The sequence below is a fragment of the Geotrypetes seraphini genome, chromosome 1, assembly GCF_902459505.1.
Source record: "Geotrypetes seraphini chromosome 1, aGeoSer1.1, whole genome shotgun sequence".
NCBI lineage: Eukaryota > Metazoa > Chordata > Amphibia > Gymnophiona > Dermophiidae > Geotrypetes > Geotrypetes seraphini.
In genome coordinates this window covers 287,841,100-287,861,103 of record NC_047084.1, presented here as the reverse complement: position 1 = coordinate 287,861,103, position 20,004 = coordinate 287,841,100, and the positions used below count along the sequence as shown (strand labels likewise).

At 40.8% G+C, this 20,004-nt stretch overlaps 1 protein-coding gene across 1 annotated transcript in view; it reads left to right on the top strand.

The window, feature by feature from the left end:
* CDC25B (cell division cycle 25B) overlaps positions 1–17,847 on the top strand; it is a 64,224-nt gene extending 46,377 nt beyond the window's left edge. The window contains exons 11-16 of the mRNA XM_033953211.1: positions 3,689–3,784; positions 3,893–3,955; positions 4,472–4,570; positions 10,679–10,812; positions 11,637–11,748; positions 15,469–17,847. Of these exons, the coding sequence (XP_033809102.1) occupies positions 3,689–3,784; positions 3,893–3,955; positions 4,472–4,570; positions 10,679–10,812; positions 11,637–11,748; positions 15,469–15,609 (645 nt within the window). The 3' untranslated portion in view covers positions 15,610–17,847. The remainder of the gene's footprint in view (positions 1–3,688; positions 3,785–3,892; positions 3,956–4,471; positions 4,571–10,678; positions 10,813–11,636; positions 11,749–15,468) is intronic.
* Positions 17,848–20,004: the final 2,157 nt, after the last annotated feature.

Here is a 20,004-nt window from a genome sequence, read left to right as displayed (position 1 = left end):
GCAGTCTTGGGGTCAGCCCCTGATGGACCTGAGGGCCACGAGTGTCAACGTCAAAACACCCCGCTTCTTCAGTCGTCGCATAGACAGTCAGGCCGAGGGCCTGGATGCTCTGGTTCAGCCATGGCCAATGGAAGGGCTGTTGTATGTGTTCCCTCCGTGGCCATTAGTGGGCAGAGTTCTCCGCATTGTTCATCACCCAGGCCTTGTGGTTTGGTTGGCTCCGGATTGGCCCTGCTGTCCGTGGTATGTGGATCTGGTGTCAGATCCTCTTTCAACTGATCTGCTGACTCAGGGCCCCATTCTCATGTTCGATCAGAATCCCTTTTGTCTTACGGCTTGGCTCTTGAAAGGGGACGCCTATGTAAGAGTGGTATTCAGATAAAGTGATCTCCACCCTCTTGGGGTCCTGGAGACTTTCCACATCTCGGGCTTATGTGCGGGTTTGGTGAATCTTTGAGGATGAGTGTGGGGCACGTGGAGTGGTCTCTTTTCATGCTTCCCTGCCCAAGAACTTAGACTTCTTGCAAGATGGCCTGGACAGGGGGGCCTGGCTTAGTCTTCTCTCCGTGTTCCACTGGCGGCCTTGTCGGCCTTTTGTGGGTTGTTACGAGGTCAGCAACTGCCTGCCATTCCTGATGTCGTTCACTTCTTGTGGGCGGCCAACTTGCTCAAGCCTCCCGTGTGGCCGCGGTTCCTTCTTGGGATTTGAATCTGGTCTTGTCTGGGCTGGTGTGCCCTCCTTTTGAGCCTTTGCCCGTCTGCTCGTTGAAGGACCTTATTCTTAAGGCAGTCTTTTTGTTGGCTATTACTTCTGCTAGAGATGTTTCAAAGCTGCAGGCTCTCTCTTGTAGGTCTTCCTTCTTGGAGTTTTCTAGAGAGCAGGTAGTATTGAGGCCTGTTCCTTCTTTTCTGCCAAAGGTAGTGTCTCCTTTTCATGTCAATTAGGCAGAAACAGTTGTGCAAGCTAGATGTCTGTTGGATTCTTCACTCTTATGTGCAGAGGACCCAAGAAAAAACCTGTTCCAGAATTTCTCAAGGCTCATTCAACTTGGGGTCAGGCGGCATCTTGGGATGAGTCTTCGCTAGTGCCTCCAATGGACATTTGTAAAACTGCTGTTCTGGTCTTTCTTGCATTCCTTTGTCAGACACTACTGTGTGGATGTTCAGGCACATTAGGATGCGGTGTTGGGTGAATATGTTATGGTGTCGGCCCTTCGGGGGTCCCACCCATGATGGGGACTGCTTTGATACGTCCCGCATGTAAGATACCTATACCAGTCTGGAGAGTTGCTAAAGAAGGAGAAATTAGGTTCTTGCCTGCTAATTTACTTTGTTTTAGCTTCTCCAGACTGGTATAGGTCCCCACCCTGTCTATTGTTGTGTTGTTCTTGTAGCTGTTGCACGTGCAGTTTTTGTGTTTTTTCTGCAGGTTCTAGTATTTTTCTAGGGCCGGGGAGAATTGAAGAAAAGCGGCTGTGGCTCGGCTGGCAAGCTGTGGGGACATTTTCTTACTGGGATCTCTCCTCTGCATTTTCCAACAGCATTTGGGTATATTAGTTATTACTCCTGTTCAGAGTAGGAATAGTAGAAGGTACCTCTTATGTACTATTCCACAGTTTTGTTTCACCTGTTGGTCATGATGAGATATATACCTGCTTGTAAGATTAACCTACACTGGTCTGGAGAAGCTAAAAGAAAGTAAATTAGCAGGTAAGAATCTAATTTCTCCTTTTGTACATTTTTCATATGGACGTTTTTATTTTTGAAAATGGGCAAAAAAAGGTAGCCGTCCTAAGGACCAAAACTTATACCTAGCTCATTTTCAAAAATAAAAGATAGATGTTTGGCAGCTTTGAAAATGGACATTTTTCCTACTGGTTTTGTGGATATCTTTGCACAAAATGTCCAACCTCAGACTTAGGCACACTTTTGGTTATGCCCCTCCATACGCACATCCCCCGACCCCCTGTATCTTCAGATGAGAAAATGGCAAGAGGGAAGGCCACTCCCCCCGCGAACAGTGTTGCTTGCTGCTGCAAATGATGGGGCTTCCCCATCCCAATGCATCTTGGGATGCAGTGGTTAGGGGCCAAAGGCATTCTGAGCCAATTAGTGCCTTCAGTCCTTCTCACTTCATCCCAAGATGCGATTGGAGGGGGAAGCCCTGTTATTTGCAGCATACGAAGCTGCAGGTAGGAGGGAGTGGCCTTCCCAGATTGCCATTTTATCATCCGAAGGTACAGGGGTGGGTCCAGAGATGGGGGCCACAGGAATATTGGGGGAATATGGGAAGGGAGGCAGAGATATTAGGGAAGGTCCGGGATATCAGGGAAGGTCCAGGGGTGTAGGGCTCTGCGGTTCAGCTGATCCTGACATGGGGAATCCCCATCAGCTGAGCCGTCAGGAATCCCCCAAACTAGCTAAGGTGATGTGAAACCTACGGGTTTTTTTTTTTTCCCCACTCTTTGGGTGGTGGAAGGGGGTTGTGACCACGGGGGGAATAAGGAGGGGGGGGTTCCATACCTTAAATCCTCCAGTGGTGGTCTCTCAGTTTGGGCACCTTTATGGAACTGCGGGTGTCTAAGTTCCCTCTAGGAAAGCTTTGATTATGGCTGCAGTACGCCCAGTTTGAAGCCCACCCGATTCCCACCCATAATACACCTCATCACAACATGCCCTTTGATCTCTGGACGCACAACAGCTTAGAAATGCTGCTGCATGTCCAGACAGTTGGTTTTGATTGTCGGCACTTGGACATCCCTGCTATTAGGACGTCCAGGTGCCGACTTAGGCTGGTTTTTAGACATTTAAAAGTTTTGATTATGAGTCCCATAACTTAATTCCAATTATCAGCACTGATTGACTCATTATTCAATTAAATTATGTGCTTAATAATAGGCATGGGCATGCATCATTTTTAGTGCTTTTTATAGTATTCACAGATGATATGGTGGAGGTAGATGGGTTTTCTGTTTTATGCTACTCTTTGTTGTGTTTGTATTAGTTTTTGCTCTAATAAAGACATTATTTTTTTTTAAAAATTTTTAATTGTACCTATTACCTTAAATTAATCACCGCCCTACTATCTGTTCTTTCTGCTAATCTTATACTGATTACAGCGGAAAATGTCCACTGTTGATCCAGACAATTACCATCCTGTCTTAGAGGAAAAAAAAATGTCTCAGGTTATAAAAGTCAAAACTCCTCCTTCTTGGGAAGACACACATACCAAGTTGCATGGGGTGTATTCTACTTTCTGTTATGGGCAATTTGGAGTGCTTCCCCACTAGAGTAAAGAAGGAGGATGGAAAGGGAAGTTAGGGGTAGGGAGGAGGGAGGGAAATATAAAGCACTGAAAGCTATCTTGAAAGATTATGTTTATATGTGAGAGGAAATAATATTTTCCTTTGTTCTTCTGTTATATATTGATACTCTCAAGTTCCTTAATAAAAGTTTTCATGTAGGAAAGGCTAACTCAAAGTCAGATTACCCATTCTTATTTTTTGTAAGCTTGTGAACGTCTTCCCAGTAAGAGATGAGCACAGCAAGAAAATGCTTGAATTGATCTGTTTAGAAATACAAGGCTGGCAATTTCTGCTCTATCTCTAGGGATAAGAGCTGATTGTATATTGATCTCATTTAGTTTTGTTTTTGACCTTTTTTGTTTCTTCCTTTTCCCCCCCATCAGAAAATGAGAAAAGGAAGATCAAAGTCCTTTTGTCATGATCAAATTGAGAACATTTTGGATAATGATCAGAGAGAGCTCATTGGTGATTTCTCCAAGGTAACAAAAATAATTTTTCTTGTCATGGCATAAAGTTTGAAAAACTGCAGAACAGAGGCATATTTTACCAGATGGCATTACTGACTGTGCTGTTCTTTTAAATTATAGGCCTTTCTCCTAAAGACCATTGAAGGACAACATCAGGATCTGAAATATATCACTCCGGAAATGGTAACTAGGAAACCTCTTAAGCCCTCCTAAGTCTCCACAGCCATTTCCAGTAGAGCTCTATTAGCAAAGCAGATGAAACCAGATATGGGCTTTGAGACTGTTCTACTAGTAGTAGCTCTTGAATTGGCTAAAATACTTTTTCAGGACTCGAGTTCCTAACACAAATATTCACCCGGATCTCTCACTCTATTTTGAGATGAAGAGAATGTCATAGGGTAGGCCTGATGAAGAAAGGGTAAACGGGAGAAGTGGGAAAAGGCTACAGTACTTAGAAAAATAGTTTGTGAACTTCTGGGATGGTCTGTATTTCAGCATAGTTTATACTCAAAATATGATCATAACTTAAACTCTAATAACTTCATTGCATAAATAGGTCATATTCTAAACACCTAAATAAAGTTATGGTGGTCATTATTTAAAGCCAGTTAACTGGGTAAGAGAGCCCCATGCCTGGTTAGAAGGTAAAAAAGATACGACTGTCATTTACTATGTTATTTATTCTTTATTTTTGTTCAGATGATGGCTGTGCTGAGTGGAAAATTCAAAGTCTTGGTTGAGCACTGTGTAATAATTGATTGCAGATATCCCTATGAATATGAAGGAGGACACATTAAGGTACAAACAACCTTGCAAACTATTCTAAGCATGAATTGAATATGAATGTTGTGAATTAGATTAAGGGTACAGTAGCATCTGTACAGAACCATTTCCCTTTTTCTGTGTATGCATTTAACTTTTAAAAAAAATTATAATCTATCTTTTTCAAAAGTTCAAGGAAGGGTAAAGAACAGCATAATCTTGGAGACACAATCTAGCCAATACACTTCTCCCTCTGTATTTGTGGTTTCTACACTCGCAATTTCGATTATTTGCGATTTTTGTTTTGATGGCTTTCCCCCACCCCGGTCCCGCGCCCACAACAATGAACTTCTTTTCCCTGGCCTGGCTGTCGGACTGCACGCTGTTCCTTTGGCTTGCAGAAAGCTCCGATTGTCAAGCCTTTCGTCCGTCCCTCTTTCTTCCTGTTGCGGAGTTAGTCCTAGAGTGCTGATATCTTATTGGCTAGAGTGGCTGTCAATATGTGTCATCACGTCCCTTCCAGCCCTGACTCTCTGTCTCTGATTGGCTACGTCCAAAGAGCCCACGTCGGCTCCCCCGCCCTGCCAGACTTGCGAAAGGGTAAAAGAGAACTAGAACTTTGCAGTAAAAGTGGAAGATCATTCCAAAGTTGGGTGAACTTGAAGGACAGGGATTGACCAAAAGCTTTGATTCTTTTGATACCTTTACTAGATGGACAAGATAGCTTAAATTGTTGATTGCCCCTTGCAAAAGAGAATCTATAAAGATTCCAAGATAGAGGGACTAACGGGGAAAAAATTCCAAAGAAGAATTTTGAAAATGACACAGGCACATTTAAACTGGACTCTAAAATACACAGGAAGCCAATGCAGGTAACTAGTCTTTAAGCCCGTTACATTAACGGGTACTAGAGTAGATGTCTGTCTGTCTGGTTTTTTTTTTTTCTTTGTCTCTCTCTCCTTGCATGTTGCCTGTCTGTCTGTCATTGTTTCTGTCTGTGTCTCTCCCTATGTCCTTAGTGCCCTCAGTGCCTCCTTCCTATGTCCTTAGTGCCCCTTCCTATGTCCTTAGTGCCTCTAGTGCCTCTTTCCCATGTCCTTAGTACCCCTTCCTATGTCCTTGGTGCCCCCAGTACCTCCTTCCTGTGTCCATAATGCCCCCAGTGCCTCCTTCCTATGTCCTTAGTGCCCCCAGTGCTTCTGTCCTGCTTAGTGCCCTCAATGTATCCTATGTCCTTAGTGCCCCCAGTGCCTCCTTCCTATGTCCCCATCATTATCTTCCAGACTTTGTCCCACCCCACCCCCGATGCCAGCCTGCCTGCCTGCCTCCCATCCCCCTGAGCAGCATGTTTCCATTTAAACCCCCCCACCCCTCCTCCGATGGCAGCCTGCCTGCCAGGCTCCCATCTCCCTGAGCAGCATGTTTCCATTGAAACCCCACCGATGCCAGCCTGCCTGCCTCCCATCCCCCTGAACAGCATGTTTTTAACCCCCCCCCTTCCGCCGTGCCGACCTTACCCGGCATACCAGAAACCCCCGTTGACCCTCCCAGTCAACCCCCCCACCCCTAGACGGCCGACAAACCGCACAGCTCCAGCAGCGTCCCAGGCACAGTAAACACGCTGCTTCGCGGTCTTCTACTGGCCTAATTTCCTCTGCCGTGTCTCTGATGATGTCATCAGGGATGCGGCAGAGGAAATTAGGCCAGTAGAAGACCGCGAAGCAGCGTGTTTACTGTGCCTGGGACGCTGCTGGAGTTGCAAGGTTTGTTGGCTGTCTAGCGGTGGGAAGGTCAACGGGGGTTTCTGGTGTGCCGGGTAGGGTCGGCGGAGGAGGGGGGGAGTCGCAGCGTGTTAGTGGTGTGCCGGGTAGGGACTGCTGTGGGGGGGGGGGGAGTCACAGCGTGTTAACTGCTGCCGGCCCTGCCACGCGCGCCTGAAGCCGACAGCCGCCTCTCTAACGTTTCTACCATCCCTGCCACCGTGGAACCGAAGGCGTACTGGAGTCCTGGTGTAGCACATGCGCACTCTTGCTGGCCACAGCCCGACAGATCAGGGATCAGGGAAGCACGTGGTAAGAGTGCGCATATGCGCTTAGCATTTTATTATAATAGATGGTGTTACATGATCAAACTTATATTTCCTGAAAATCAATCTGGCAACAGTGTTCTGGATCAATTGTAATCTAGAAAGACAGTTTTTTGTAATACCGAGATAGAGGGCGTTACAATAGTCAAGATGAGATAAAATAATCGACTGAACCAGAATTGAAAAATGTTGTTGATGAAAAAGATGTCTGACTTTCCTCAGCATTCGCAGATTGAAAATACATTTCTTTCTAAGTTTTTTTTTTATTGATTTTTTCACATATCAACAAGTGTTATAAATTTTCCATACATTTATCTTAACAATACACTTGATATCTCTATAATGTATTTTATATAAACCATATTTTATATTATTTTTCTTATGAATTTATATAACATATATATTGTAATGATTTTATCAATTATTATTTAATTATGAACCCTTTTCTCTCCCTTTATCACATTAATTTCTCATAGGACTATTCATTATGATATATTTTTTATAATGTATAATAAAGAGAATAAATTCCTTACCCCTTCCCTCCCTCCCTTCTTTAACCATTATCTTATTATGGGAAAAAAAAAATTAAAATCATTCATTGCAAAAATCTGTTAATGGTCCCCAAATCTTCTTGAACTTATCCATATATCCTTTTTGTGTTGCAAATGTACGCTCCATCTTATATATATGGCAAACTGAGTTCCACCAAAAATTATAGTTCAATCTGTCATAATTTTTCCAATTATGTGTAATTTGCTGTACTGCTACTCCGGTCAATATAAATAATAGTTTATTGTTATTTGATGAAATTTGACTTCGAGCTCTCATTGCAGTACCAAACATAATCGTATCATATGTCAAGGCTACCGGATTTTCTAACATCCTATTAATTTGAGGCCAAATTGATTTCCAAAATATTAATATGAATGGACAATAGAATAAAAGATGATCTAATGTCCCTGGTTCAAGATGACAATGCCAGCATCTATTAGACTTAGAGCTATCTATTCTATGTAAACGTGTGGGGGTCCATAAAGCTCTATGTAAAATAAAAAACCAAGTTTGTCTCATAGAAGCTGACAATGTGCATTTTAACCTCCAAGACCAAAGTCGTGGCCATTGAGATGCATTAATCTGATGCTTAATCTCAATGCTCCAAATATCTCTAAGACCATTTTTTTTCTTTTTATGTACGAATTCAGATATTAATTTATACATTTCTTGATCACAGAACTAATGTGATCCTTAAGAGAGCGAAGAATTGAAAAGGACTCCCAAAATCTTAGCAGAAAATTTGATTTGTAAAGAGATTTCAGAGGCCAATGCTACAGAACGAAGGAGATAATCCAGTTTCGGGCCAAGCCACAATAATTTTGTCTTGGATGCATTCAATTTATCCAAACAGACAGGAAGACCTGGCGAAACTTGAAGAATGGTCTGAAATTTGGAAGCTAAAATTTAATGCTAAGAACAGTATGGTTTAGAGGGTAAAGAACTTATGTGCACAGCAGAAGAGCAGGACTTGGGTGTGATTGTATGTGTTGATCTTAGGTGGCCAGATGGGTTGAAAAGGTGACAGCGAAAGCTAGAAGGATGTTAGAATACATAGAAAGAGGTATGGCCAGTATGAAATAGGAGGTATTGATGCCCTGGTATAAGACTGCTAAGACCCCATTTAGAGTATTGTGTACAATTCTGGTGACTGCATCTTCAAAAAGATATAAAAAGGATTGAGGTCGGTCCAGAGGAAGGCTACTAAAATGGTGTATGGTCTTCTTAATAAGGCGTATGGGGACAGACTTAAAATCTGTATACTTTAGAGGAAAGGCGGTAGAGGGGCGATATGATAAAGACGTTTCAATACCTATGTGGCCTAAATGCGTACACGTTAAGTTTCTTTCATTTGAAAGGAAGCACTGAAATGAGAGGGCATAGGATGAAGTTAAGAGGTGATAGGCTCCAGAGTAATCTAAGGAGATGGTTTCATAGGAGGTTAATCTCATTTGTCCCTATCTGCCTTTTGTCCCTTAAGAACTTAATTTAGTTTTATCTGTGCTGCTGTGACCCCTCTTTGAGCCTTTGCGTTCCTGTTCGATTAAAGATTTCATCTTGAAAGCAGTATTTCTAGTTGCTATCTTGTCAGCTAAGCATATTTTGAAGTTGCAGGTCTTGTCCTGTAGGAAACACTTTGTAGTATTTTCCAAGGAGAATGTGGTGTTGAGAGTGTTGAAAGAGTACTTGCACAGGACAAAGGAGTTTCACCATTCTCAATGGCTTTTTGTTTTGTTGGATGGCAGTCAGTAAGGAGCCGCATCTTCTGAGGCAACTGTTGCTCTGTAGATTAATGAAAGCATTGCGTTGGTTTATCTCCTGGGTGGGAAGTTGGTTCCTGCAATCCTTAAGACCCATTTCACCAGGGGGGTCAATCAGGGTCATGGACTGAAAGCTAGTGGAAATCTGGGGGTAGAGGGGGTTCACTTTTGTTTGTGTGGCTCTATAAAGTGGTCGTCCTGGCTCAATAAGACATGGATTTTGGTGCCTGAGTGCCGTGATTTCACTGCATTGATACTTCCCATCAGACCTCTCTGGGCCATTCTGGAGGGAAGTTAAAGAAGGAGAAATTAGGTCTTAACTATTAATTTGCTTTCCTTTAGTCATCCAGACTGGCCCAGATCCCAGCCTAATCTGTTCTTTTTTATTGTATGAGTTTCCATGAGTTACTTGCAGTGTTGGCTAGGTTATGTGGCATAGGTGCATCTGCAAGAAGTTGGTTTAGATTTTAAAAAGCCATTGAGCTCATGATTGTTAAACTGTTTGCTGGGTTTCTGTACTGCAAACATGGAAAGGGCTGAGCATAGCATAGTGAAGAAGGTTTCAGGGGTCTTAGTATTCTGATTTTGGACATTGATACTAGTTCTCTGAGACTTCACAGCATAGACATAATCTCATTCAAGAATCAGAAGTTTTCAGTCTCAACCTGCTGGTAGGGGTGGATATAAGAACATAAGAAGTTGCCTCCGCTGAGTCAGACCAGAGGTCCATCCTGCCCAGCGGTCTGCTCCCACGGCGGCTCATCAGGCCTAATTGCCTGAACAGTGTCCCTGACTAATTTTGTAACTGCCTCAAATCCTCTAATCCTATCCCTATTACCTACCTCTACTCCTATCTGTACCCCTCAATCCCTTTGTCCTCCAGGTACCTGTCCAGACCCTCTTTGAAGCCCTGTAGCGTGCTCCTGCTTATCACATCCTCCGGTAGCGCGTTCCATGTGTCCACCACCCTCTGAGTGAAAAAGAACTTCCTGGCGTTTGTTCTAAACCTTTCCCCTTTCAATTTCTCTGAGTGCCCCCTTGTACTTGTGGTTCCCCGTAACTTGAAAAATCTGTCCCTGTCTACCCTTTCTATGCCCTTCATGATCTTGAAGGTTTCTATCATGTCTCCTCTAAGTCTCCGCTTCAATCTTCTCTGGGACAGTCTGGAGGGACTAAAGGAACGCAAATTAGCAAGCAAGACCTAATTTCTCCTATACAAGCATTCTTACTGTATAAAATTAGGTGGCTCTTTATAGAATTACCCTATATGAGAGTAATTTTATAAAAAGTCCCAATTATGAAGGGTAAGAAGGTACCTATTTGTATTCTAATTTATAGATATTTAGGCACTGTGGGGTAAATTCAAAAAAAATTACCTAAAGTTAGTTATCATTATAGAATGCACCTAACTTTAGGCCAGCTCAAAGGCATTTAGGCACCACCATTTATGCCAGCCATAGATCTGGCGTAATTTGTTGTGGCTAAAATTTGGTGCACAACCTCAAACCTATGCCTGTCTTCTTTAACAGTTTGGTGTGCTCCTCTGCCATATATCTGACTTTTACTTACCTGTATAGAATTTACCCTATAGTAACTTATATGGCCAAAATGTATACATTATCTAATCCATGAGAGAATGCTGAATGCATAAGTGATTTTGAATATTAATCCCTATGTATTCATTCTTAATAAAACATTGGGTGTATATTTTGCCACCTGTATTTACTTGGAAATTTTTTGTTTCAGGGTGCAATAAACCTACCTATGGAGCAAGATGTGGAAGATTACCTGTTAAAAACCCCCATCGTGCCATTCCATCAGGACAAGAGAGTGATTTTAATCTTTCACTGTGAATTTTCTTCAGAAAGAGGTCCCAGAATGTAAGTATACTGAATCTAATTCTACTTGCCACAACAATAAGATTAACCCAAAATGCATTTTCAGGACAAAAATAAAACCCCCATAAGAGGGGAAGTTACTAAATTATAGTAAAAGTTGGCATTTTACTGCTGCAGTAACTCAATACCAATGGCTTCAATGATACATGAATAATGCAACTTGCGTTAAACTTTGCAAGCTGAACTGTTCCTGGAAGACTACCAGTTAAAAGCTGCCTTGAAGCATTGGGCTTCTAACATGTAAGCAGATGCTCCTGGGTACCATCATAAAAGGGCCACACTTGTAACTAAGTACAACCCTGTCTGAGGAAACCCATAGTAGGTCCCCATTCACTCTTGCACTCATTTTCAGCACCGAGTTCAAAGTGCTTTAAGGGGAAAATAACACAGGTTAATGGGAAGGGATTGGGACTTGTATTCTGCCTTTTTTGTAATTTTACAACTATGTTATTATGGACCCTTAAGTATAGGTTTTAACATGTTTGTAATTTGGTAAAAAAGGGAAAAATATAGTTCAATACAAATTCAGCTTAAATCTCTTTCCCCCCCCCCAATTTTTTTTTTTTTTAATTTAACTTGATCTAGGTATTGATGTCACACCTTGAGTGATTATGAGCCGATTATTCTTTTGTTGGTTTGTTAAAAGGTATCACAAAACACAGGGTAAATTATTTTCCAGATAATTTGGTTTGATTCTTCCTGCATACTGTTAAGACCTTAATCCTCTTCGTGAGCCCTTGTGGAAAGTACCATTTTAAAATGATAGCTTATATTAATCACAACCACATTCTTGTATGTGCTTATAGGTGTCGGTTCATCAGAGAGAAAGACCGAAAGAAAAATGAGTACCCTAACCTGCACTATCCAGAAATGTACATTTTGAAAGGTGGATATAAAGAGTTTTTCCCAAAGTACCAAGTAAGTAATTTGAGACATTGTTGCACTGAATACGTGGCATCTTTAGGAAGAGGCTACTTTTTATTTTGAATGGAAGATTGGGCTAGGGAGTATTAGTCTGGTGCTTTGTCAGATCTTGCCAGCCTAGAGATCACAGACTCTTGCTAACTGATATTCAGCCAGCGGCAGACAGAACTTTTTTGTCCATTGCTGCTCTTAACTTTGAGTTCTTTCAGTATTTGGTATGTATATCATCTGGTTTAGGTGATTTGCTGCTCTTTAGTTTTTTATTTTACCTATTACATCATCTGGGTTAACAGAGATTTGTTTCAGTACCTACAAAGCATCACCTTCAAATACCATTCTGCAATGGGTAAACATCAGATGTTTGCTTCCAAGATGGTCTTTTTCCATATCGCCAGTCTAGATCAGTCCATACTGATGGGTTATTCAGCCAGTGTCAGACAGAATTTTTTTGTCCGTTGCTGGCACTAAAGCCAGAAATTCAGTTCTAGGCCCTGTGCAGGCTTTGGCACTGAATTTCCAGTTTTCTAAAAGCCAGCTAGCGGATGCCTGGTTAATATTCAGACTTTACTGGCCTTGGGCTAGTACATAAATATAGGGCAGATATTTATACAGTCCTATTTATGCACTAAACATAGCCGGTTAGTTCTGAATATTGGAAGCTAACTGGACTTTGCCTCCAGAATGCTCCCACCATAGCCCACTTATGCCGCTGAAAATGACCAGATAACCACATACAAGTAAGTTAACTGGTTGATGGCCATTCCCAGCCAGTTAAATTCACTTTGAATATCAGCCAGTTGGTATTCATGTCTGGACCTCAAGAGCTGCGAATGGTTCAGGTTTTCAGGACATCCCTAATGAATATGCATAGGTAAGATTTGCATACAGTAGAGGTGGATGCATGCATATGCATTTCATCATACACATTAGGGAAGCCCTGGAAACATGAACCATTTCTAGCCCTCAAGGATCAGAAGTGAGAGCAACACACAGATCATTACTGACATTGGTAGAGAATTGTTTTTCTGGATCCACCTAAGGTAGTTGATAAGCCAACTAGAAATACTTAAATGTTCCTTTATTGTCCATATACTGCAAAACTCAACAGTCATGCCACACCAGTCCAGATAAATGGGTCATGTTTTTTTGCCACTAGATGGAGAAAGAGAAAAAAGCCAGAGATGGCATTGGTTTCTCCAGTTTGCATGAATTTTAATAATTTTGTGTCATTTGCAAATTTGACCATTCATTGTTCTGATTCTCATATAATTTATAAATATGCTAAAAAATCACGAGTCCTAGTACAGATTCCTATTTAGTCCTACTCTGTTTCTTTTGTCTTAACCAGTTTCCAATCCACTGCTGAACATTGCCTCCTATCCCATGGCTTTTTAATTTCCTCAGGAATCTCTCTTGTGGGACATTATCAAAAGCTATCAACTGGCTCACTTACTCTATATCTATATCTATATGTATATTCATGCTATCAAAAAAAGTAGCAGATTGGTGAGGCAAGACTTCTCTTAGCCAAATCCTTGTTGACTCTTTCCCATTAAATCAGGGGTATCCAACCTTTTGGCTTCCCTGGGCTGCATTGGAAGAAAAAAATTTGTCTGGGGCCGCACAAACAGTAATGCTAGCTGATAAGCAAAAAGAAGGTCGAGCAGGTCCCATATTTGCAATCACTAATATAGAAGATGCACATATCTAATAATAAACCTTCATTAAAGGGACACTGGAGAGGAACCCAAAAAGCAGTAATATTTACCCTGACTGAGCCATCCTTCATGTGCGCCGCTAACAGCGGAAGTCTGGTTCTCCCATTCACTTCTATTATAGCTACGGTGAGCCTCTTCAGAGCGGGGATGCTGAAGCAGCTGTCAGTAGCACACGTGGAAGATGATCACTCAGTCAGGGCAATGCTACTTTTTTGGGTTCCTCTCCACAGTGTCCCTTTAAAATTGTTTTTTATATTTTTTTACTTTTTTTTTTAAGTAATGGCTTCTTTAAAAACAAATATAATATACATAACTGAGGTGCAAGCCAATTGGCAATTTCATGTTATTAAAAATTACCTTTCCTTCTCAGTCTGCAGCCATCTAAAATGTAGAAAATCAACTACCCATCTTCCTGTCTTTCAGTCTGTACATCTTAGTTCCAATGCCATAAAATTTACTAGCTGCTTTTGGCTTTCCTTGAACTGGGAAGTTTTTAATTACACCGCCTTTCTTAAAAACATTTTTCTCATTTGTAATACAGCTGCCCTTTTGAAAGTGAACATAGTAACATAGTAAATGACGGCAGATAAAGACCTGAATGGTCCATCCAGTCTGCTCATTAGTTATACCCATTAAAAATACATGATTAAATTAACTTGTCTCTTCTTTGATATTTCTGGGTCATAGAGTGTAAAGTCCACCTGGTATTGTCCTAAGTTCCAAATGCTGAAGTTGCCGCCCAAGCTCACTCCAGCCTATCCAACCATCCTGCTTGCAGGATATCTACCATAAAATCTGGCCACTAACATCCTCATGTTCCAAGTTAGTGGAACTCCCGTTTTTGCCCTCCCTAGCCCATTCTACACCAAATCACCACATTTGGGACCCAGACCGTGCAAGTCTGTCCAGTACCAACTTTAGTTCGTTAATTAACATCCTTTGTTTTCTAAATACTAACACAGTAGATATCTCTAGTGTCTTCACTCCAACTATTAAGTCAAATGTGATCATGTTACCACTTACACTAATTTCTGCATCCCACTAACAACCCCCACTGATGCCAGTTCCTCAACCAGCTGCTCCATGAATCAAACTTTTTTTTTTCATCTAGGAACATTTCCTAATGTGACATTCATCCACACAGAATAATTATTATAGTGGTAGATCAGTGAGTTTTTCTTATCTGTGGGTTTTAGTTATTTCCATTTTCCAGATCCAAGCTCAATGCAAGTTGCAGTCAGGTCCTTGGTGTTATTTCCCTGTCCAAGTGGGCTTATGATCTATTTGTAGGGTGAAGGTATTTGTAGGGTGTAGGTATTTGTAGGGTGAAGAGACTTGACGAAGATCCCAAGGAGCAACATTAGAAGAAGGATTTGAACCCTGGCTTACAGCCTGCTGCTCTAACCACTAGGCTAAGGGCTTTTTTTACTAAGCTACGATAGCCTTTTTAGCGCACGCTGAATTGCCGCGTGCGCCAAACCCGCGCTACGCGGCTAGAACTAACGCCAGCTCAATGCTGGCGTTAGCGTCTAGCGCCCGCGGCAATTCAGCGTACGCTAAAACCGCTATCGCAGCTTAGTAAAAGGAGCCCTAAGTCTTCCATTCTGGGTGAGACATTCTTGACTGCATCAAGTTTGGTTCTGATGATGTTTTGGAAGTTCAAGGACCACTATTTTTTATGGTTATTGAACCTGGGTTCTTAGCGTTCACATAGAATAGTACAAGGCAGAAAAAGCTCTTTGTAAGGGGGAGTGGTCAGCCCTTCGCTTTTACCTTTGTCTCCATCTGTTGTCAAAGGAAATAACAAACTTGTCTGGACTGGTCAGGCAGGAATAAAGGAAAGAAATAAACAGTCAAGTATAAATTTCACCGTTTACTTTTTTTAAAGAAAGTTAGACAGATTTATCCTTGAAGTAGTTATAGTATCTTAAGGAAAATAAATTTGAGTGAAATGCTTCATTACTAACTAGTGGACTTTCTCCCCTCCACTCTCCAGGGATATTGTGAACCTCAAGGATATCGGCCTATGCATCATGAAGATTTCAAGGAAGAACTCAAAAGGTTTCGTACAAAGAGCCGAACATGGGCTGGAGAGAAAAGCAAGAGAGAGCTGTACAATCGACTGAAGAATTTATGATGCTTAGTGTGAGCTTCATGAGATTACCTTGGCATTTCATAAGGGCAAGGCTAGCTGCTAAAGCTGCTGTTCTGGGCACATTTCTTGACAATAAAAATGGAAATTCCATAGTGGAAATGTACGAGCGGAGATAAATATGTCTGCCAAAATACAGCTGTTGTGTCTGCATTTCCAGTAGAATTTCCTTATGGGCTGGTACCCATGGCATGAGACTTGAGGCTGTCATCTGAACTGGAGTCTTGGATGCATGCTGAATTGCCTCGCCCTCATTCTGCTTCAGTCTACAATCGCTTGGATGTACTGAGAGAGTCGCTGGCCTCATTAATATTGTTAAAGGGTTTGACCACAATTTTTCTAAGCCTGTTGGGCAAGCATTATTACAGTAGAGTTCAACAAAATTTTACTAGTTGCAATTGACCTCTCGTTGGAGGTGTAACTTCTCTTACTGAAGATTAGGATGTATTTGTAATAGTACATTAACTACAAGAAGTATCTGATATGAATGAGGCATTAATATGTGACCGAGTCCTTTATTGATACAATTTAATACAATACATGTACCTTCAGAGGTAGGACTCAATCATTGGATCATATCTTACTGGCCAGTTAAAAAAAAGGATAAGACAAATAAGATATGTATCGGTATGTAATTGGTATGGGTTTTTGTTTTTTTTAATTCTGCCTTTATGGCATAATGTTTTTTTCTGTAATATCCCATAAGTATGTAAAGATATACATATTTTATTTTTATCTGTGCGGCTCTTCACTTTTCTGCAGTCACTGGATCACAAACGGTATCTATGACATCCAGCATTTCCAGCCTCCCATGTTAGCTGTATATATTTTATATGCTTCGAACCGCAGTAGAAACCTCTACCACTGCTTAGAAAAAAGGCAGGGATAGTTTGTTCACTTAACATATTTTGTACACAGATTTTACCATGTATGAATATTTTATCAAGGAAGTAGATGATTAGAAGGGCTGTAAAAATAAAATGTCATCATCCACACATTCTTAGCTTATACAGGTATGGGATGTCATAGAATGCCTCAATTTGTGATATTCTGATGATGCAAAAGGGTATCAGAGTCATGGGAGTTGTGCTGTTAACAACTCTAAACTTGCCATTTAACGTGTGCATTTAACATTGTAGTGAAGCTTGTTTTTCTATTATTTTAAGAAAATATTTCCTATTTTGTTTTATAATTGGGGTGTTTTTGGGTTGTTGTTTTTACACCCTGTGTCACATTTTTTTTTTTTTGCGATGTTGAAGCCAGAGGAGTGGAAGGGTTTTGCTTCATCTCTTCTAGGCCAGGACAGCATGGGTTATGTAATGCCTTGTGTTCCTCGGTTAAGAGTGGTATTGGTCTAGCTATTAGTGTGCAAAGAAATGGGCCACTGACAGCTGATGCCACTTACCATAATGATACTGATTGATATGGACCCTAAGTATTCTATGTTGAAGATGTGAACATTTCTGGACTAGAAAGCTGCCTAAACTTGCTTGTGTGTTGTTTTCTAATTGGATCCTATGTTAAAAACTCATCACTGTCTTTTTTTTTTCCCCCCTGCAGATTTGTATTATTTTTCTGCAGATCAATAGAAAGCTCTTTTTTTTTCCAAATGCAATTTGTCCCATCCCTTTTATATATACTGAAGTATTTGCTTTCAATTAAGCTCTAATAGGTAGCAAAAACTTTCTAGTCGATATTCAAAACGATTTAACCAACAATCTCACTGGTTAAATGCACTGACGCCCATAGGAACTGAATGGGCTTCAATGCTTTTGCCATGGGGAATCGCTACTGTGGTTTTATTTGGTAATTTTTACTATTTATTCTTTTCCCTTTTTTGGCTCAAATAATACTTTGAGGTTTTTTTTTTTTACAATTTTCTACTGGTGAATTGCATGCCCAATTCTGGGGTTTATAAAGCAGGAAAAACTTTTAAGTGCTGGCTTTTATTCAAATCCCCCCCCCTCCCACACACACACACACATATATACACAACAAACAAAACAATCTTGGTGAAAATCTGGATGAATTAAAATCATGATTTAATAATTTAACATAGAATTGCTGTGTTTATATGTGGAGATATATAACAATATATAGAGTTTATATATCTATATAAAACTTAATTTTTGACATGTTTCGTTGGATTAGCTCATGCCATAATTTTGTGTTGGAACAGAAGGATGTAAGGACACAAAAATCATTAAATATATTTTATGAAAACTGCTTAGATAATGGAGATCCTTGGAATTTGGTAATTAGTAATCTGATCTATGAAATATGAGGGAAATATAATGCTGTTTTTCACCATATAAAACAAATCTAAGTCATAATAATTATAAATTGCCAGGAAACATTCATCCATTCACAGTGCTGGGCTAATTGACTTCCCCTTTCTACAGTTCTACAGTTGCAATGAAAATGTGCACGGTGGAACCGAGGGAGTGGCTCTCTTGACAGCTTTTGAAAAATAAGATCCAAATTAATCAGAAAGTAACTACAATAAGGAATACTCTTCTTAGGCAGCTAGCATTCTTTGGACCGGCAGAAGAAAGCCTTTAGCCCTTTTGTCATGAGACAACAGCCAGGTATTAAAGCCTTAAAGAAGATATTTGGGCTGAATATCAAAAGAATGTCAGGCATAGTGCAAATCAGGTTAAGCATAAATAATATATATATATATATATTTTTTGCTTAGTCTGTTTTCTGTCTTCCCCAGTCAGAGCAGCACTTAATATAAGAGAAAGTTCTTAATCAGCATTGCTTATGTGACAACATTTGAAAGGCAAGATGATGTTAAGAATAAACTTCGGATGCCATTCTTTCATCTGAGCTAGATGGGAGCAACACTTTTAAGTACTGCTGTGTTCAGTTTGGGCTACAGCCTTGAGTCCAGCAAGCAGTAAAACTTTTTATTTTGTTGGTATTTCATTTCAGTATTAGTGTTCATTGTTTTGCCTTGAAGCAGCAAAGCCTTGACAGTGTACTCGTATCAATAAAGGTTCAGTTATTAAAAGAAAGTAACTACAGATGTACAATTTCTAGCAATTTCATATTAACCCCTTCTTTTTACAAAACCGCAATACTAGTTTTTAGCGCAGGCTGGCGTGCTGAATGTTCTGAGCTGCTCCTGGTTCCTATGAGCGTCGGGAGCACTGCAGAGCATTCAGCATGCCGGCCTGCGCTAAAAACTGCTATTGCAGTTTTGTAAAAGGGTGGGGGTAAGTTAATATGTGCTGTTTGGGTGTCTGAACTGGAGGCATGGTGATACTTCTGTTTTATACAGTCAGCATATAGATTTGTTATTAAAAGGTAGCAACAGCAGGTTATTTTAAAACTGCATGAGATGGTAACTTCAGCACAGAAGGATCTGTATCCTGTTTATTTTTCATTCCTAGTGGCCCTTCTGGAGGACAGGAATTATTCCTAGTGACCTTTTTGGATATGGTGCAGATGGATTATTCCAAGTGGCCTCTGGAGGTCGGAGAGAGGGATTATTCCTGCAGCCTCTAGGAAGGAGGTTTAAGGATTATTAATATCACAAGTTTAGAGTAGAAACGTCTCAGTCTGGACAGTTTTTCCTTGATCATTACCCAAAGATGATCAAGCTTAAAACAAGTTAAACACCCCCTCCCCCTTTTTTTAGAAGTTTCTTCCATGGCCCGGAGTGCTAAATGCTCTGATGTTGCTCTAATGCTCATAGGAGTTCTATGAAAGTCAGAGCATGTAGCACTCTGGGCAGCGCTAGAAATCTCTACCGCATCTTAAAAGGCGGGTTATATAAGATGCTGCCCTACAGTCCCACATTTTTGTGCAGTACATCAAGATAAACCCCCTCTTTTACAAATGCGCACTAAGCGACTTAGCGCGCGCTGACTGATTCAGCACGTGCTAAACACTAACGCACCCATTATAGTCTATGGACACGTTAGCGTTTAGCGCATGCTAAATCAGTTAGCACATTCTTATTAGCGCACCTTTGTAAAAGGACCCCTTAATGCTGAAGGCTGATTCCAGTAACCAGTCCCTTCTGTGTCACTTTCCTGTTCTTACACACAACTGGCATCTTCTCCTTCAGTATAGCCCACTTTGAAATCCATCGGCCTGTGTATATTTTCTTATATTTACAAAAAGCTTTGCCACTTTGAGAATGAATGAAACGATGGTGTCATTATGAGTGGATTTGCATTGGAATTTGGAAGACTTCCACTTCTGAGTAAAATGCAAAGATGGATTCTGGCCTAGTTCTCCCATCTCTGCAGGGTCACTAGTAAGGATGCATTTCTCCAAGGTTTCATGAAAGCACATCAAATCCTGTTGTGCCTTTACTAGGCAATAAGCTGCGGTACTTGTTTCTATCCTTAAATTTAATTATTTAAG